The sequence below is a fragment of the Magnolia sinica genome, chromosome 5 (assembly GCF_029962835.1).
Source record: "Magnolia sinica isolate HGM2019 chromosome 5, MsV1, whole genome shotgun sequence".
NCBI lineage: Eukaryota > Viridiplantae > Streptophyta > Magnoliopsida > Magnoliales > Magnoliaceae > Magnolia > Magnolia sinica.
Genome location: NC_080577.1, coordinates 47,614,385 through 47,634,352, shown reverse-complemented (window position 1 = coordinate 47,634,352; position 19,968 = coordinate 47,614,385). Strand labels below are relative to the sequence as shown.

Here is a 19,968-nt window from a genome sequence, read left to right as displayed (position 1 = left end):
TTTTGAAGGGAATGTGTCCAAGTTTGCCACTCTCGTAGAGTTGAGCATTTCAGGTGACACAGTTACTATGTCCCAGGAAGAATATGCCAAGCTTATGAGAGACCACTCCACCAATGCATCTTCTTCTACCGCTACTTTTCCCAGTCAGGTACAACTTTTTTCACTTCTTATGAGAATGTCCCATGGATTATTAATTCTGGAGCTTCCAATCACATGACCAGTAAGCATCACGTGCTATCTCAGTTAGTCCAATGCCCATCCATCTCTTCGTCACACTAGCTAATGGTAAATCAACTAGCATATCTAGGGAAGGAACTATCTGTCCCACTTCAGATTTCTCACTGTCTTCAATTTTGTACATTTCTAAGTTTCCTTTAAGCTTATTATCTGTCAGCAAACCAACCAAGGCCCTAAATTCTTCTATCAAATTCTATCATTCCTATTGTGTGTTTGAAGATAGGGATGATGATTGGTGAAGGACATGAATCAAATGGACTCTATACCTTAATCGTAGAACAACTAGGACTGCAGTTGCATTGCAGACCAACGTCTCTCCTCATTAGTGGTATTCTAAGCTTGGTCACCCATCTTTAAATTGTGTGAAGAGTCTCGTCTCGTCTTTGTTGTATGTGTCTAGGTTAGAGTGTGAAGCTTGTACCATCACATAGTGTCTTTTCTTTTGCATGAGGATGAAGTGAGTGATAAACCTTTTTACTTGATTCATTCAGATGTTTGGGGTCCAGTTTATGTTTCCAGTTTATCTGATTTTAAATATTTTGTTATCTTTGTGGATGATTGCTCTAGAATAATATGGTTATATTTGATGAAAGATCATTCTGAGGTGTTTACGTGCTTTAAAGAATTTCATATGCAAATCTAAACTCAATTTGATGCTAAAGTGTGCATTCTAAGATTTGACAATGCTAAGGAATATGCAACAAACTATTTTCGTTCATATCTTTTTATTAGATGGCATTATTCATCAAACATCATCTGCACACACACGACAACTAAATCAAGTTGCAAAGCTTAAAAACCATCAGCTATTTGTGGTTGCTAAGGTATTGTTGTTAAATATGAAGGTTCTGAAGGGTTTTTGGAGTGATGCTGTTTTAAATGCATGTTATCTCATCTATCAGATGCCTTCATCGATCTTAGGTGGTAAAACTCTTTTTTTTTTTGTCCTACATCCCCAGTATCAGCTATTTTCAATTTGACCATGTTTTTGATAAATTTGAACCCAGAGTTGTAAAGTGTGTTTTTTCTGAGACACTCCTGTATAAGAGTTATAATTCAATCACTCATATACAATATTTGTTAATTGATGTCACTTTCTTTGAAAGTATTCTGTATTTTTCTGAGGGTGGAAGATCATTGCAACTTGATGAAGGTTCCATCACTGTTCCTATGGTGCCAGCCACATCTTCATCCAGAAAGTAAGCTCCTGTGCAACATTCGGCTTCGGCACAGCTGCAAGTCTACTCCGGACATTCCAAGAGAGGGGATGAAGTGCATACCAACGTGTCCTCTACCAATCCTATCATTCTCTTGGGGCTTCACCGTCACTATTAAGTGAAGATGATCTGCCCATTGCTTTTCGTAAGGGTACACGCTCTTGTACTTAACATCCCATCTCTAATTTTGTTTCCTTTGTTAGCTTGTCTCCTTCTTTTTGGCAGTTTGCCTTGTCTTTGTCCTTTATGTCTGTTCCTCACTCTTTTTCGGAGGATCTTAACAGTGATGGGTGGAGGCGAGCTATGGAGGAAGAGATGGTTGCACTTCATCAAAATAAACTTGGACTTTAGTTGCGCTAATTGCAGGTAAACATGAAATAGGGTGCAAATGGGTAAATAGTATCAAGTACAATCCCGATGCTTCATTGGATTGTTTAAAGGCATAATTGGTTGCAAAAGGATACACTCAAGATAGTTTAATTTTGATTTTGATGAAGTGCAACCATCTCAGGTAATGTGTGGTTGCCGACCTCGATAGTGTGTGGACATAACCAAGTTTCGTGGACCCCACCATGATGTATGTGTTATATCCACACAGGTCATCCATTTGGCAAGATCGTTCTAGGTCATGAGCCCAAAAATGAGGCACATCCAAAGCTCGAGTAGACCACACCACATAAAGCAGTGGGGACAATATTCCTACCGTTGAAACCTTCGTAGGGCCCACAATGATGTTTATTTGTCATCCAAGCTGTTCATAAGATCACACACACATGGATGAAGGTGAAATAAACAAAATGACACGGGTCCAAAACTTCTATGGCCCTTAAGAATTTTTCAATGGTCGAAATTCAATTCACACTGTTTCCTGTGGTATGGTCCACTTGAGCATTGGATATGCTTCATCTTTGAGATCAAGCCCTAACATTATCTAGTAAAATGGATTTACAGAGTGAATAAAATACATAAATCACAATGGGCTTGACAGAGTTGACTGGCACGCTAAGTTACGTGGTGCGTAGTCCACTTCCTAAGAAGTTGCGCGCGTGCGACTTCTTTGGATGAGTAGGTCGGTGGGTCCATGCTCCGTGGGGTCGTCATGATAATAAATAGTTTATCAATGCCATCCATTTATTTTAACAAATAATTTTATGGCATGAGCCCAAAAATGAGGCAAATCTGCATCTCAGGTGGACCACACCAAATGAAAAAGTGGTGATTAAATGCCCACCATTTAAAACTTCCTAAGGCCATTGTAATGTTCTTTTGCCATCCAACATCTTGATTAGGTCACACAGACTTGTATGAAGCAAAAACATGGTTTAGATGGTTTTAGAATCTGCCACATATACCATTTTCAATTGTTGGGTATGAAGTGTCATACACAGCCAGAGTATCAAATAACTTCCTTTATGAAACTAGGATTGGATTACATGTGACCCTTGTATGGGGCCCATAGAGATGTTCTGTACAAATCCATTTCGTCCATCTGTTTTGAAAGACCACAATAGGACGTGATTTTAAAAATCAGTCATATCCAAAACTCAGGTGGTCCATACCTCACTAAATTGTGGGGATTGAGCACCTAGCGGTGACAGAAGTTTTGTATCAAGATGGTATTTGTTCCTACAATTTATCTGAGTGGTAATGATTCTACGAACGGTTTGGATGTCATATAAACATCATGGTCAGCTCTAGGAAGGTTTCAATGGTGGACGTTGTTGTTCCCATTGTTTTGTTGGTATGGCCACCACCTGAGTTTTGGATCTGCTCAACTTTTAGAATATTGTCCTATTGTGGTCTTTCAAAACAGATGGTAGGAGTGGATTTGTGACGTACATCTCTATGGGCCCCACACAGCCTTGGGCACATAGAGATAATGCCTGGGTCAGGTACACTGCCCTACATTGCTGCCCTGTATGTGCGGTTGTGATTAGATTGGCCAAGATTAATTTCCCTTGTAATATTGAACAGGATTTGTTAAGGTTAACTATGTGTGGAGCATGTAAACATTTGTGGCTACCGATTGGGCAAGGTATTCATTGATCTAAACCATCCATTAGAATGGCCATCTCTTGGATAGGCCAGTGGCCCATCTTAGATGGATCATAACCCTAAATTAATACTGATAGAACGATCTAATCCGTACATTTGGTTGGGGCTTGAACAAAATAGCCAATACGCCGAACTCTGAATTCAAGAAGAAAAAATTGTATAAGATTATTTGATCAAAGCTCCAGTGCTCTCAAAGCACTATAACTACAATTCTCAAGTTGCAACAGTTTATTGGACAAGTCTAATCGATCGATCTGAAATGTCCAAAGTTCAGAACATGTTTCATTCACTATCATGTAAAAACAACACTGATCGGATAATCCAATCCATACTTGATTTGGCATTTTTCCCATAGCCATCCATTTTCCAATCCATCCTTGATTTGGCATTTTTCCTATAGCCACCCATTTTTCTGGTCGTGTGGTCCACTTGAGATTTTGGATCAAGCTGATATATATGTTTTTTGTCGATTATTACAAATTTGTATGCTACTAGGGAGCAAAATATCGTCTAGATCAGGAAAAGGAGCAAGGGACATTGGCTGGAAACATGGATGGCCAATGGAGGAGAATAAATATGGAGCCATATGCAACTATTGTGGCCAAGTGATACGGGGCATTTGGCAGGGGGGTACAAGAATGTGAAAGACTACTTGAGTGTAACAAAGCCAGTGAGAGGGGAGATGAGAAGAATGTTGGCCAAGGCGAAGTCACACAAGCAACAACAAAAGGATTGGGAGAGGGATCTGAGGGAGGAGCTACGAGGTCTTGGACGGGGCCTAGGTGCTATTGACAAGCAAGATGACACCGACAATAAGGGGATTTCATATCATGATGACTGTTTTACGACTTGGGATAAGAGGGAGTTCAAATAGGCGGTTCACAAGTCTCAAGCATCAGAGTGGGAGGGTGAGCAAAGGAGACGGCTTGATGAGACTAGGCCGTCGTTTGGGAGGTCCCGACATGAGGCTGGTGGAAGCAACGAATGGTTTGGGGGAGGCAGTGTGGGTGGTAGTTGTTTTGGCGGGCATGTCCAACAATGCACACAGAGTGCCCGTGTTACAGATGCACCCATTGCAGGTGTTAATCAGAAGATGTTAAAAAACATATGGAACAAGGTTCCATATCTAGGTGGTTCATCTCAAGCCATATACTAGCAAATGTAGGAGCCAATCCTCACTTCAAAAATATAATTGAGGAGGTGCAGCGTGCCGGGCCCGGAGTTAAGCCTCCGATGCCACAGGAGATTCTTGGGTTCTACCTCGATCAGGAGTACGAGGAGATGCAGGCTTGGTACGTGGACTCAAGCTGAACTGGAAGCAGTATGGGGTGACGATCATGTGCGATGGGTGGATGAGACCTACTAAAATGTCCATTATCAATTTCACAGTGTACTGTAGATAGGGTTGTACATCGAGTTGAGTCGAGTCAAGGTGGGCCAAGATTGGCTTGACTCGTCCTCGCCCTCTGCGAGTTCGAGCTCGAGCTTACCATTGGAGCTTGGCTTGTTTGCCAAACCTTTCAAGTCGAGCTCAAGGCGAGCTAGTGGATCGAGTCGAGCCTACTCCCAACTCGACTCAACCCGACCCAACTTACACCCGATTCAACCCAGCCACCTGACCCAACCTAGCCACCCGAGCCAATTGACCCAACCCGCACCCGACCCAACTCCCAAATCAAATATTCAATTAATAATATATATAAAATATTAGATAAAGCCATAGAGGTACCTTGTTGTTGATGTTGAGAGAGAGAGAGAGAGAGAGAGAGAGAGAGAGAGAGAGAGAGAGAGAGAGAGACTGTGGAGCTCAGGTGCGGTGAGTTGGCTAAGGGAAGGGGTAAGAAAGGGAAGGACGGGTAGAGTGGGGTTTAAGTTGCACACACACACACACACATATTCAAGCCGAGTCGAGTCAAGATCCACTATGATCGAACTCGGCTCGGTTTTAAAACGAGCTGGGTTATATGAAGCTTGGCTCGCCTCGAGTCATCGTTCGAGCCAAGCCGAGTGAGCTTTTCGAGCTAGCTTGGCTCGTGTATAACCCTTACTGTAGAGGGTAGCCCATTTTCCTCAAATCGATTGATGCATCTGCCAAAGTAAAAGATCATCTACACACACACACACACATACACACACCTCTTGAAAGAAGTGATTAAAGATGTTGGGTTCGAGAATGTCATCCAAGTTGTGATGGACAACGATAGTGCATTTCTTAAGTTTGGGAAGAAAGTGATGAGGAGGTATCATCTCTATTGGACCTCGTGCGTGGTACACTATATTAATTTAATGCTCGAGGGGATAGACCAGAGGGATTCTGTCAGGAAGAGCATCGAGGATGCAAGGAGAGTGACAAACTTCATAGACAATCACTCATAGTTGTTGGCTACAATGCACGAGTGTTGTGGAGGGGACATCGTTAGACTGGGTGCGACATGGTTCACCACAAACTTCATCACACTTGACAACTTATACAGGCATCGTGCGGGTCTAAGGAATTTGTTCAGTCTGAGAACTACTTAGAGTGGAACCAGAGGAAGACCGAGGGTGCAAAGAAGGTTTTGAAAATGGTGCCTTCCGATTCCTTTTGGGATAGAGTTCATACCGTCGTTTCCATCCTGCATCCGATCTATAAGGTCCTACGGGCTGTAGATAATGAGATGTGGCCTTCGATGGGGTCAATGTACGAGCTTATGAGAATCATGAGAGAAGGGATACATGTGGCAATCCCAAATTGATAATTAATGTGGCCTTCGCATTAGTGGGTTATTGATATCAATGATGAACGATGGACCAGGACCATCGAGTATCCACTCCACCAAGTTGGTTAGTTTGTTACATTTCCCTATATTTTTTATCACTCGCATTTACACTTTAAGCATCACTTCTGTTTGCACGTTAATGCAATTGAGTAAATAATATTTGGGTTTCAGCATATTGCTTGAATCCCAAATTCCATTACAAATGCCGGTTCCATGAGAACAATGATTTGAAGATGGTCGTCCGCACGATGTTTGAACGGTTATTCCCTAAATCACCATCGCAAACAGAATTTGGTAACCAGGTAATGCAATTTGAGTAGATTTCGCTAATGGTAATTGGTAAAATAAATTTTCTTATAGTTTTAGAAATATAGGTGGTTAAAAATGGTGACTTGTGAATCCGTGTTTACAATTGTTGCGGTTTAGATATGCTAGGGGTACATTCTCATCCTCATTAGCCAAAGCATCAACAGAAATGATGATGTTGTGTGAGTATAATTTTTAATTTATTTACCTATGTAGTATGGTATATAATTAGGTAACTGAATTTCCTCTTTAAACTTCAAACTAAAACAAGCTCCTCATGGATATATAGGTGAGTGGTGGATGATGTACGGAGTCGACACACCCGCACTACAGTTATTGGTAGTTCGTATTCTTGTATAGATTGTATTTTGTTTATTGTGCGAGAGGAATTGGAGCACGTGGTCAGTCATACACACTAGCAAGAGGAACAAGCTGGTGTATGAGAAGTTGCAAAATCTCGTTTACTGATATTACAATATGAAGTTAAGAGAGATGCAGTTGCGGGCAAACGAGACATGGAGGAAAATCCGGACCTGCTCAACCTATTGTCGATAGGTACCATGGCACAAATAAGTGGCGATGCTGAGGACCCACTTTATGAGTGAGTCAAGTCAGCTGATTTAAATGAGGCAGAGGGAGGCCCCGCTCCATAGGTATTCGATGAAGCAACGTCTCTTGGTATCGATGTCAATCAGGTAGTAAGCTAACAAAGGGTAGAAACAGGATCCTTTGATCCTTTGGTGAGTTCGGCACGTCCTGATGATGGCAATGAGGCATCTTAACGGCCTCCTTCCAATCATCAAGTCGTAGTGAGTGATGATGATGAGACTTAACCCCCACTCGACATTGGTTATGGGGATGACGGCGACAACGATAACAGTGGTGAGGGAGGGGATGGAGGCATCAGTGTCGATGTAGGTGGTACTAGTGGGGGTGGAGGTGGCAGTGGTGGGGGGTACATGACGAGTCAGAGCCAGCGATCTGTTAGCCAATTCATTGAGTAGTACTTTGACCATGCCACTCAGGACGAGGACCATGGATCTCGTCCACCATCACGTGTGAGAGCAATAGCGCCCACACATATTTTCGAGCGTCGTTCGAAGAAGAAAGCTGGGTGCACTGCGGCTAATGCTCTTACACGAAGCTTGTCATCTATGGATATTAGTTCAGAGCAGGGGAGCTCCACATCCATTCCACCTCATGCACATTGGGGATATCATAGGTATGAGCATGGTAGCTCTGACATTCAGTCACACTCGTCTACCTATGGATATGGGTAGCCGACAGATAGCTCTTCGAGTTATGACCCTTTGACAGGAGGATATTTGGGGTATCCATATGACTGGCAGCAATACTATCAGGTAGTCAGGGTTGAAGTTGATCTGTTCCCTTAGGACCCTACTCAGCCAATGTTGTCGATGTTCACGCAGTACCCACGTCTAGGCGTACTTGTACAGTTCGGGGAGGATGAGTATTAGAGATACATAAGAGAATACCTCCATTGGTACGAGCAAAGGATGACCTGGGAACAATATTGCCTATAGGTTGAGCAACAATACTACACCAGACTACAAGGGGATTCGGATGATGATTATGAGCCACCTCTTCACTCCATGTGGGGACGAAAGATGGCTAGAAAGGTGTACTTTTTTAGTTCATTTACTTTTACGTGTCAATTATTGTATACTAGCTACATTTGTATTATAAAAACTCATTTTGGTTACTATTGGTGTGATTTCTTACGACAACGCATGTTTTTTGGCTTCATTAGATGAAAACTTATTATATAATACATTCCTTTTGCAATTTTTTTTTAAAAAATAAAAATTCCTAAATATGCAAATATGTGTATTTAGGCATGTCCTGAAGTTTCATTGAAAATTTCCACCGTTTTCCCCATGTTTCCCCCCCTTTTCCCCACATTTCCAGTTATCGGCAATATTATCAGCGACAATGTTCGAAGTATCGGTATCACTACAAGTTTTGCTGGCTAGGGATACAGAAACAATATCAATATCGCTGATAACCGGAAATGCGGGGAAACATAGAAAAATGGTGGAATATTCAGCAAAACTTTAGGAGATGTTAAAATGTACATATTTGCATATTTAGAAATAAAAAATTTGCAAAAAGAATACATACATAACAAAAAACATGTGTTGTTGTAAGAAATTAGTCCAACCATCCCCTCTGGCATATTTAACCATACAAACACTCATTAATATTGCAAAATATCAACAACACGTGATATTTCACCAAGAAATCATCAACAATTGGAAAGGAAACGAAAGATTGTGGTCTCAATATCTCGCATGTTGCGATATCGATAATATCGAGGTGTTATCAATACTATTAATGACAAATTAAACACTACATACAACCATGTGTCCATGAAAAAAATTTGATTTTTTTTTTTTTCTAATAAACAAAAATTTGATGATATGAATACATCGGCGATATTATTGAAGTATCATTAATACACTTATGATACAAGCATTACCTAGAAGTTACATAGTCGAAAATATTGGCGATACATTGGTGATATTGATGCATTGCCAATACAAGCGACACCTAGAATTTACATAGTTGAAAATATTGATGATTACATTGGCGATATTGATACATTGGCGATATTTAGCGATACATTGCTAATACCTGGAATTACCGATACTACCAGCGTTATCGGTATCGCTGAGCTATAGATAAAGATAATATCGAAGATATTTCGATAATATCGTAGATAATTCGAACACTGATCGGCGATAACAATATGATATCTTTATCTCTGGCCAGCGAAACTTGTAGCGACACCGACAACTTGAGCACTAGTTATGTGTTTTATCTTTTAGCAAGAGGGTTATAAGTGTAATTTCATTGTAATTAGTGATTGCTCTATTCCATAATAAAAGAGAGATGGGGTGTGTGGAGCTCTTTATGCTCTCTCCTCTCCTCTTCTTCTTCCGCTGATCTTTCTTCCTTTCTTCTTCTCTTCTTCCATCTCAAACTACAATATATATGTGTGTGTGTGTGTACACGTTTTAAATAGCCAATAGTTTTTAGTGTAGCGTTCGAGAGGCGTAAGCTACATAGTGTGTAGCAAATGCTTTTAGTTTTTTAATCAAAGTTGCGCTTGGTTGCACCAATTTTATGATATTTTGCACCAAATTAAACTAATTAATAATGAAATTTATTGATATTTTGTAGCACCAAATGCAGCCTAAAGTAATAGGAAAGGGCAATGATTATGTATAAAGTAATAAAAAAAAAGAGCAATGAAACCGATTAATACAATTACTTATATTATTTTACTATTAGCATTGAAAAGATTAACTAATTTTTATTGATTTTTTAATTGAAAATAGAAAAATATAACAAATTATTGAAAACACTAATTGATTTTAATGTTTTAGTGAAAAATAATTTGTAACGTGAGCTACGAAGTGTGTATTGTCATGCAAATCATCATGTAGTATAGGATGGACACGACTTAAGCTACTTTTATGAGCTACGTAGCGTTAAGGCTAGGCTATGCGACGTAGTGTGTAGCATATGCAAATCATCATGTAGTGTAGGCTACATGCAGCTTAAGCTACTTTTATGAGCTACGTAGCATTAAGGCTACATAGCATAAGCTATTTAAAACATGCACGTGTGCACACACATATTGGAGTGCCATGTATATTTGGTATCCTGACCTGAGATAGCATGTGTCGAGTAAAATTTCAATATAAATATCACCTTCCCGTAATATGTAGTTTACGAGTTTACTTGATTTTTTTCAAGAATGGCACACTAAGGGCCTATTTGTTTCACCAATTACCACAATAATGTCAAGGAGATCTCCAATGATTACAAATTACTTTACCCGTCTCTTGACAATATCTGCATTTGACCGCTAATTCGTATGTTTGGTTTATCGGCGATAAAATCACAATGATGGCATTTTTACATTAATGTCAAATCATTATCAAAATACATTGATATCGCAATTTAGATTCAAGATTTTTACGATAATGACATGAAAAAAGTGCAATGATTACAAATTCCTTTACCCATCTTCTGAATACATCTACATTTGACCAATGATTCCCATGTTTGGTTTGGAGATAAAATTGTAATGATAACACATTTTCTTTACATTACCGAAACAAACAGGTCTTGAGGTTCAAAAGGTTGCTGATTTGCGTGATGAATAGCGAAGCACCCCCCCTCAATAATGTGCTCCTGCAATGGGGCAGCCCTCCCTCTGGTTGGTGGAAACTTAATTTTGATTAGTCTTCTTGAGAAAATCCCAGACCATGTGATGTGGGTGGTGTCCTTCATGATGTTTCTAAACATCATCTGAAACTGAGTCAACTCAGTTGAGTTTTCTCGGTTTCGATGGCAACGAAACAAGGCATTGCATTGGAATGGGACAAATTGGAATAAGTCAGGGCCAGTCATACTGGTTTCGGTCTCCATGCAAGCACACTCCAAAACCATGTTCGTAACAACAATGGTAACATCATCCTGATGTTCTCCGAGCCAACGGGAATGGGTGATGAATCCAAGGCAGAGGCTTACTCCCTTCGGGAATGTCTGAGGCTTCTTGTTAATAATCCCGAGGGTAATCTGGTAATTGCCTTCTCCCTCTTGATGTATTTTACTTAATCCTTTCTGATTAAAATTTATGTTATCAGTAAAAAAAGAAAGCATTGCTGATTTTCTGAGAACTCAGCCGAGCCGACTCATTTTGGATTCGCTCCTGGTTCTGAACGCAAACTCCCATGTTGTAAAAGAATTGCCACTTGATTTAGGCTATGTTTGGATGCACACTATCAAAGTAATTCATATTGGGGAACCTAAAAGGAACACCTAATGGGAACTTCCCATGAGGTTGAGCTGTATGGGCCCCTCCATGATGTGTGTTGGACATCCACACCATGCTCTGTGGCCCCCACTTGATGTGTGTTGGAACTTCTCTCTCTCTCTCTCTCTCTCTCTCTCTCTCTCTCTATATATATATATATATATATATATATGGGAAATGGTACTATGAGGTCAGCCTCATGGGAACTTCCCATGAGGTCTAGCTTTGTGGGCCCCACCGTGATGTGTGTAGAACATCTACCCCATTAGTCAGATGCACATTCCATGGTGGGCCACAGGCTTAAAAATCAAGTCATTCCATGACTTGGATAGGTCACACCACATACAACAGTTGAGAGAAGTTACCCTCCCATTAAAACATTCATAATCAGTTATTGGGTCCACTGCGATGTGGTTCACAAATCCAGGCCATCCATTGTGTGTGTCCCACTTGGATGAGGGGTCAGACTAAGTTTCAGCCACATACAAAACTCAGGTGGGCCCCACCAAGTACTTTTATATATTTTAGGCATGTCTTCACATGGTTTTAGATGGTATGGCCCACTTGAGTTCCGTATACCGCCGATTTTTTGGATATCCCATAATCTAAAGGGGACCCATCAAATGCACGGTGTTGATGTTCGACACACATCATGGACCTCATAGTACCATTTCCCACGTGCACGCGCACACACACACACACACATATATATGGGAAAAGGTTCTATGCGGTCGAGCTCATGGGAACTTCCCATGAGGTCGAGTTGTGTGTGCCCCACCGTGATGTGTGTCGAACATCAACACCGTGCATTTGATAGGCCCTCTCTAAATTATGGGATATCCCAAAAATCAGCCGTATATGGAACTCAGGTGGGCCATACCATCTAAAATCATGTGAAGACACACCTAAAACATATAAAATCACTTGGTGGGGCCCACCTGAAATTTGGATGCATCTGAAACTTGGTCTGACCCCTCATCCAAGTGGGACACACATAATGGATGGGCTGGATTTGTGAACCACATCTCGGTGGGCCCAACAAATGATTATGAATGTTTTAATGGAGGGTAGCCTCTCTCAACTTCTGTATGTGGTGTGGCCCACACAAGTCACGGATTGACTTGATTTTTAAGCCCTAGGCCCAACATGGAATGGTGCATCTGATTGATGGTGTTGATGTTCGACACGCATCACATTGGGGCCCACACAGCTCGACCTCATGGGAAGTTGCCATGAGCTCGACCGCATAGAACCTTTTCGCTATACACACACACACACACACACACACACACAGTGTACACAATTGCAACTCAGTGACATGACTAAATTCAACTTTGTCTGAGTCGGTTTTCTTAACTGGAAGGACGAATCTGAGTCCATTCGTAGTGTTGGAGCTCTGAGGATGCACAGCAGCACAGTTTACTGTACTTGTGTGCAAACACAACTCATCTACCCAAGGATCAGACATGCTTTTCATACCTTTGGTTTTATTCTGTTCTTTCAAGGTTGCAAACCACGTGAAGGTTACTTAATGTGCAAATACAGTAATACTAATAGAACAAGTTTGCCTCCCTTGGTGCAGAAAGTACACCCCTTTATTGCGTAAGCATAAAGATTTCTCTGGTTACGTTTAAATGCCTTAAATCACGCAGGCAGTAAATCTGGAAACAAAAGTGCTGAGGCTGCTTTCACAGCTGTAAGTTCATTTCAGTACACTGAAATGAGAATATGCTATTATTATTAGTTCACTTTCTTCTTCTTCATCATCATCTTTTATTTATTTATTTGGATCAATCGAAATTTTAGTCAAAGAGGGAATTTCTATACAAGCTAACCCACTTTCCCTTTCAGTGTCTTGAATAAATAAAGCTGTGGCCGCTCCATACCCTGATTAACCATTTCCTAGACCTTCAGTCAAGTCTAAGAATCTCCACAAATGACTCGATTACGCTGTCTCAATGACAGTTTTGAGGGGATGGCCCTTAAAGATCCACCAATGACCCCAAGAAACACAATAAATGAGCATTTAGAACCCTTAATCGGAATGATTTTAGAACTTGGGGTTTTGGATTATGACTTGCTTGGATTACTGAGATACGACTAGTTCAATTTCGGCCGCAACCAACAATGTTGAACAAGGACTACTCCAAAAGGTATACATGTTTTGCAGGGTAAGGGTTGCTGACTCAGTTCATTCACTGGCAAAACTCGGTGGACTCAGTTTCAACAAGTTTTAGAACCTGCATCTGAATAATGAAACTATTGCACTCGAGTCACAAACCACTCCACCATAACCTACAGGACCTGGATTCCCTGGGAAGCATTGTACTGTTTTATAAGAGGTTTCATAATAAAAGAAGGGAAATACGGCTTATGTTGCATGTGTGTGCTTACATGGGTTAGAGAACATATAAACGGATAAATGCTTCCGCACTCAGGCTTGTGTGTTGTGGAGTCTATGTGATATGTTTATGACATGCAACCCGTTCATCATATGAACTCCACCATGATAGTTGGACGAACCAAAAATCTGGCCGATCAAATCATCAAATGGGCTGCACATGAATTTGGATGTTTTGGGGTGGTGGGCATTGTTTTTTATGGTGTGTGTGTTCCATCTTATGATTGTATCATCTAGATATTTGGTTCGTATGGTCATCATGGTGGGTTCCATTTGTTGGACACGTTAGATGTCATACACATGCCACATTGGTCCAATAGTTTGTACCTTTACCACATTTTAAAGAGAGGAAAGGACACTTTGATTATTTCATCCCTCAAAAAGCACCTCTCATAATAATTATTAATCAATGCATTATTTGGTAAAACGGAATTACTTGGGAATTTTTATGTAGAAATCCTTTTTAAAAAGGATAATGAGAAATGTGTTATTCCATTACTTTTTTTTTTTCATATGAATGCTTTATCAAAATAGAACTTGTATTTTGTATGCCAGTAAGAATTTCTTATGGAATTCTAGACATTGTTGAAGATCCTTTTCTTCCCACACTAGCTTCCTGGGCCATTGAATTCTCTCACAATTCTTGGGTTTCTTGCAGATCGAGATAGCGTTGCTCTTTGAACACCATCCTGAGGGATAATTTGTGATGGAACTCTATGGTATCGGCACCCAACTTGGGTTTTTAATACCCTTTGATCTTATCCAATACTTGGGTTGCATTTGGATGCACTATCAAAATGAGTTTGATAACCAAATTGTAGTCTCCAGACCTGTTTGGGAGTGTGGATTTGGAACCCCCTGGATTTGAAATCCTCCTACTGTGTTTGGCACCCTGGATTGGGAATCAACTTTAATCTAGAAGTAGCTATGCATGGTATATTTACAGGGGCTTGAACTTAATTACTAGATCAACTTTAATATCTCTAATTATTGAACGTATGTAATGTTTAACACAATGATTGCAATAAGCCCGCTGAAATATATGCTTTGCCCGAAAATGATGAAATTACAAGTCTCGGATGGGCCACAAGCACAAAATCATGTCCGAGTGACTAACCAATGATTTTTAATCGTTGATTTACATGGACAATGTTTGGACGGTGCTAATCATCATATTAAAGTAATTATAGTGATGCAATTGATAATCTAAATTGTTTCGGGACATCATTGGTGGGCCATGTGCGCAATAGAATAATAGTTCGGCGACATCCATGTTACACATGCAACTCTTGGAAGGATTTTAGATGTAATCCAAGCTCTCACCCTTTTCAAGCTCATGGGATTTGAAACCCCCCGTTACTTTATGGTGCCAAGCAACAAGGGGATTAGAAATCCCCCCAAATCACCCCAAACCCATGGTACCAAACGACCCTAGCATTCTCATGTGGCTTCAAATTGCAAATTTTGTTTATTCCAAACAATTCTTTGGCAGCGTTACACTTCTAAAGGAAACGCAATTGGTTGTTTTGCAGGAAACATAATAGCTTGTTTTAGCCTTCCTTACTCGGATGTGCCAGCGGCTTTTCCAACAAGCGAGGGCAAACTTCATCTAGAAGTTGCAAAAGCTTAGGAATTCTATACATTTTTTAAAGGGTATTTTGGCCATGTTGATGTGGGGAGCGGTTCAGGTGTTACCCAGGTAACACCGTAGTGGGTGTTTCCCTGACCATGGGGGCTCACCTTGATTGATGTATGTGTTGTATATTCACACTGTCCAGCTTTTCCAGCTCATTTTAGATTATAAGCCCAAAAATGAAGCAGATCCAAGTCCCAAGTGGACCACACCACAGGAAACACTGGTGATTGACCATTAAAAGCTTCTTGTGGGCCACAAAAGTTTTGGATCAAGCTGCTTTTAAAAAAAAAAAAAAACTATCATCATGTTATGTGTGACCTTATCATCGGGTTGGATGGCAAATAAACATTATGATGGGCCCTAGGAAGCTTTCCATGGTAGGCGTTCAATGACCACTGTTTCCTATGGTGTGGTCCACTGCAGGTTTGAATCTACTTCATTTTTGGGATGATGCCCTAAAATGAGCTAGGAAAACTGATGGACGGTGTGGATATACAACACATACATCATGGTGGGCCCCACAGTCAAGGAAACACCCACTAACCTGATCCGCTCGTTACGATGGTCTCGACCTGCTAAGGGCTTCTTTTGTAGAGCAGGTACCCTAATTAGTAATATACCCCCAACCCTCTCAGAATTTATAAAAAGACCACCTGAAGTATTATTCTCGTATTACGAGGCTCTGTTACCATTTTGTTAACAGTGTCAACTCATCCATGGTTCGTTTGGCACACATGCATGCCAATCCAGATAGTCGGAATTGTGGGGCCCTTTATGGATAGAGCATTGTCTGAAGATGGCTTTGAATTTGGATCATCACTGCTGATCATTCTCTTTTTAGTTGTCCATCTGATGGTTAGGATCATTCAGTTAGTGCAATTTTTCTGAATGTTTCATCCACATTGGGTCACGATTTCAACAGTCTGGATTGAAATATACATGTATGCCATGTATACTGTGTATGAGCCACCTCCCCTTCTAAAATTGTGACAAATGCCATTTCTAACGTTTTCTTCGTAAATGAATGCGGAGGCCGGGATCAAAGCATACACAAATTTTGAACTTTGCTGGCCCAGCTAGCCCCCACCCGACCAATTCAAAATCAGAAGCGGATTGCCTCACCACCCAAACCCATACGTTGCAAACTTCCATGGGTCCAACCATGATGTATGTGTTATATCCACACTGTTCATTTGTTTTGTGAGATCATTTTAGGGCATGAGCCCAAACAATGAGCCAGATCCAAAGCTTAAATCGACAACACAACAGAAAGCAGCGGGGATTGAACGCCTACTGTTGAAAACTTCCTAGGGGGCACAGAAGTTTATGGATCAAGCTGATATTTGTGTTTTCGGTCTGTCTGACCTTATGAACAGGTTGGATGGCAAATAAACAACATGGTCGGGCCTAGGAAGGTTTCGACTGTGGGTGTCATTGTCTCCACTGCTTTTTGTAGTGTGGCCCATTTGAGTTTTGGATCTGCCTCATTTTTAGGTTCATGCCCTAAAATAGTCTCTCAAAATGGATGGGACGGTGTGGATTTGTTATACCTCATGGTGGTGTGTGCTACACTACGCAATCCGGTTCCTTCAAAGTCTGGGCCAAAGATGTTTTGGATGATCCAACAGTCTATATCTGGATTGATGGCCTGCAAAGCGGATGATTTATTAAAAAAAAAAAAAAAGAGAGTAAAAGAAAAGATTCAACGGGACCATCTTTACCTTCCACCTGACATGCCCGGCTCAGATTGCTTTTGAAGCAACAAACTACTGTCGATCACCACCTTTCTGGTAGCCCCCACCTCGGGTTGCCCTTGAAGACGTATACGAATCAACAAAGCAAATTGCTGAAAAAAAGAAAAGAAAATGAGTAACATGTTCTAGGGAAAAGCTAAATAGTTTGTATAAGTGTAGACAGACATCCCTATCTTGTCAAGGAAGAAATTCCTTATGCCTTGCAACTTTAATTGAAAAAGTACATAATAAAATCACGTGAAGCAACATTATTTCCAGAAAAGCTAGCTTTTATAACAATTAGAGCATTGGACAAAAAAAAGGAAAAAAAAAAGAAAAAGAAAAAAAAGAAAAAGAGGTTAAGAAGGAGAATGATCAGTGGTCCAAGTTAATCCAGCAAGATCAGACGGTTATGACTGTCTATTTACTATGATTTTCCGGCCGCGTTCCATCCACATTGGAGACCACAATTTTGTAGTTTGCATTGACATAGATGCATGCCCCTTAGGATGACGATGAGTCCTCGCTATTTAGTAATTGCCAAAATTACACATTGGAGTCTAGCTTTTGATTTTTCCACAACCCTATTATTATTATTATTATTTTCATTTTTTGTACTATGTAATTCTTTGTTATGTACAATAACTGAATACAATGTTTCTTATGGTAAAATAAAGAAGTACAAAGAAAAATGTGTACTTGTTTTGATACATGTCTGTGTATTAATGTAAGTAAATAGCTTTTTATTACTTTTTGTTCGACATGGTCTACTGCTTTGTTGTCCACATTGCCCATTTTGAAACGTGCATAGGGATGCCCGCCCGCTGCTCTTGGAAGGTGGGAGATCAGTGCACATCTACTGCTATGTTTTACTGTCGCTGTAAAACCCAAGTCATTTGACAAGCTTCATGCATACGTTGCATTGAGCGAAGAAGAGCCGAGCCAATTTGAGCCATGCAAAGGAGCTGTCTCCTCAGTGGCCATGAAGAAGAAGAAAGCTACATATTCTCCTTCAATCCTCCCCTTGGAGCTCTACACCATTTAATGCAGAGAAAGTGATTAGCCAATTGAAGAACTGCATTAGCCATTCAAATCTCTCGTGTCATGGTGCTGCTGCACCCCATTTCAACAATTCCCATAGATAAGCTCCCCATCCGCAGCTCAGCTTTCAGAAACCGTAAATGGACGTCGAAGCAGCCATATACCACTACTGGCTTATTCATATCCAGTTCATGGCAGTCTGATCCTCCCATACAAGTGTTCCCTCCATTAAATCAGGTCAACAGCATTGCATGCATTTTCTTTCTGCTTGAGTTCGTCCTTTTGATTTTTCTAACTCTTCTGTCAAAATTCATTGCTCATGAACTCAATGTTGTTTGTGCTGTTTGTCTGAAAATTTCTGTGTTTCTATTTTCTTATGCAAAATTTTTATGTCAGATTTTCTTAGCTCAATGTCAAGGCACATTGCTTCAATGACATGCCATTGTACTGGCTTCGTCACATTCCATCCAATGCAAGTTGAATCTCTCGCATAGTCAGTCCTCTCTACCACTAAATTTGGTCTGTGGTCTTCTATTTACTTTATCTTGCTTTATTCTTAAATGGTTCATTTGGTTTTCTCCCGAGTCCTCCAATGTCAACATTTCCTCCATTAGATCGGCTCCATAATGTTTAAGTGCATTTATTTTCTCTCATATTTGCAATGGGTCTTCTGCTTTTTCTCTCTAATTCGGTTGCAAGATGATCTTAAGCTGTTTGGCATTAACATGGGCTATCCTCTCCATTTCATTTGATGTGACGACACCTTTCCTATTCTTTTTCTTTGTTGTTGAGACTTTTTTTTTTTCAATGTTCTCATGGATTCATACACACTAATGTCTATTAAGCGAAATCTGTCATCAACGTGAACTATCTGTTTCCTATTGTCTATCTCTGTGAATTGATTCATTGGCATGAAAAAACCCAATTTTAATGTTGTTCTCCAGAATTTGTATCGAGGGTCTTGGCTCCAGATTGCAATCATGTTACTTTCAAGTTGGACATGAAAGGACCATAACTGCGATTTGAGGCCAACGTCCTCTTCACAAATACTAGAAAACATCACTATCCTTCATAATTTCCTATTGATTAAGCTGAATGTTTGCAATGCAATTCAGTTATGCATCCAAACACTGGCCTAACCAGTGACGGAAAATGGCAACAAAGGCACTACACTGAATTATGTAACTTATCACAGAGTGTTGCAGCAGTTGTATTTGGAGATGGGTCAGAGTCAGGGCTCTATCCACTGACGAAGAAAAGATCGGAAGGGGCTATTCCTGTTGCAGCGAATTACAGACTCGTTGACATTGCCGTGAGCAACTGCATTAACAGCAACATCACCAAGATATATGCTCTCACTCAGTTCAATTCCACCTCTCTTAATTCTCATCTGTCCAGAGCTTATTCAAGCATTGGGTTAGGGAAAGATGGGTTTGTGGAGGTTTTAGCTGCCTATCAGAGCCCTGAAGATCAAGACTGGTTTCAGGTTTTTCCCATGTAACTAGGACATTCAACTTTTTAGAATTGTGGTAACTGATGTTTGTTGACATGCTTATTTAGACAAAAATGTCAATGCATTGTTCTCTCTTTGTTTTGTTTTGTTTGTTTGGTTTTTTTTTTGGATATTATCTATATTCTAACATTTTACACACAAAGTTTTCTACTTTCTATACTCATATGAACTAGAATTCATAGTATAATTACTTTTGATTTTGATAGTATCGTATGGCTACA

General features: G+C 40.4%; 1 protein-coding gene across 3 annotated transcripts in view; it reads left to right on the top strand.

The window, feature by feature from the left end:
• LOC131246025 (inactive glucose-1-phosphate adenylyltransferase small subunit 2, chloroplastic-like) overlaps positions 1 to 19,968 on the top strand; it is an 86,158-nt gene that overhangs the window by 61,023 nt on the left and 5,167 nt on the right. For 2 of the 3 annotated variants that reach the window (XM_058245880.1, XM_058245878.1), the window contains exons 3-5: positions 10,730 to 10,823; positions 13,076 to 13,119; positions 19,430 to 19,720. In XM_058245880.1, the coding sequence (XP_058101863.1) occupies positions 10,763 to 10,823; positions 13,076 to 13,119; positions 19,430 to 19,720 (396 nt within the window). In that variant the 5' untranslated portion in view covers positions 10,730 to 10,762. Of the gene's footprint in view, positions 1 to 10,729; positions 10,824 to 13,075; positions 13,120 to 15,762; positions 18,472 to 19,429; positions 19,721 to 19,968 lie in introns of those variants that run through there. The other variant, XM_058245877.1, reaches the window with a different exon arrangement.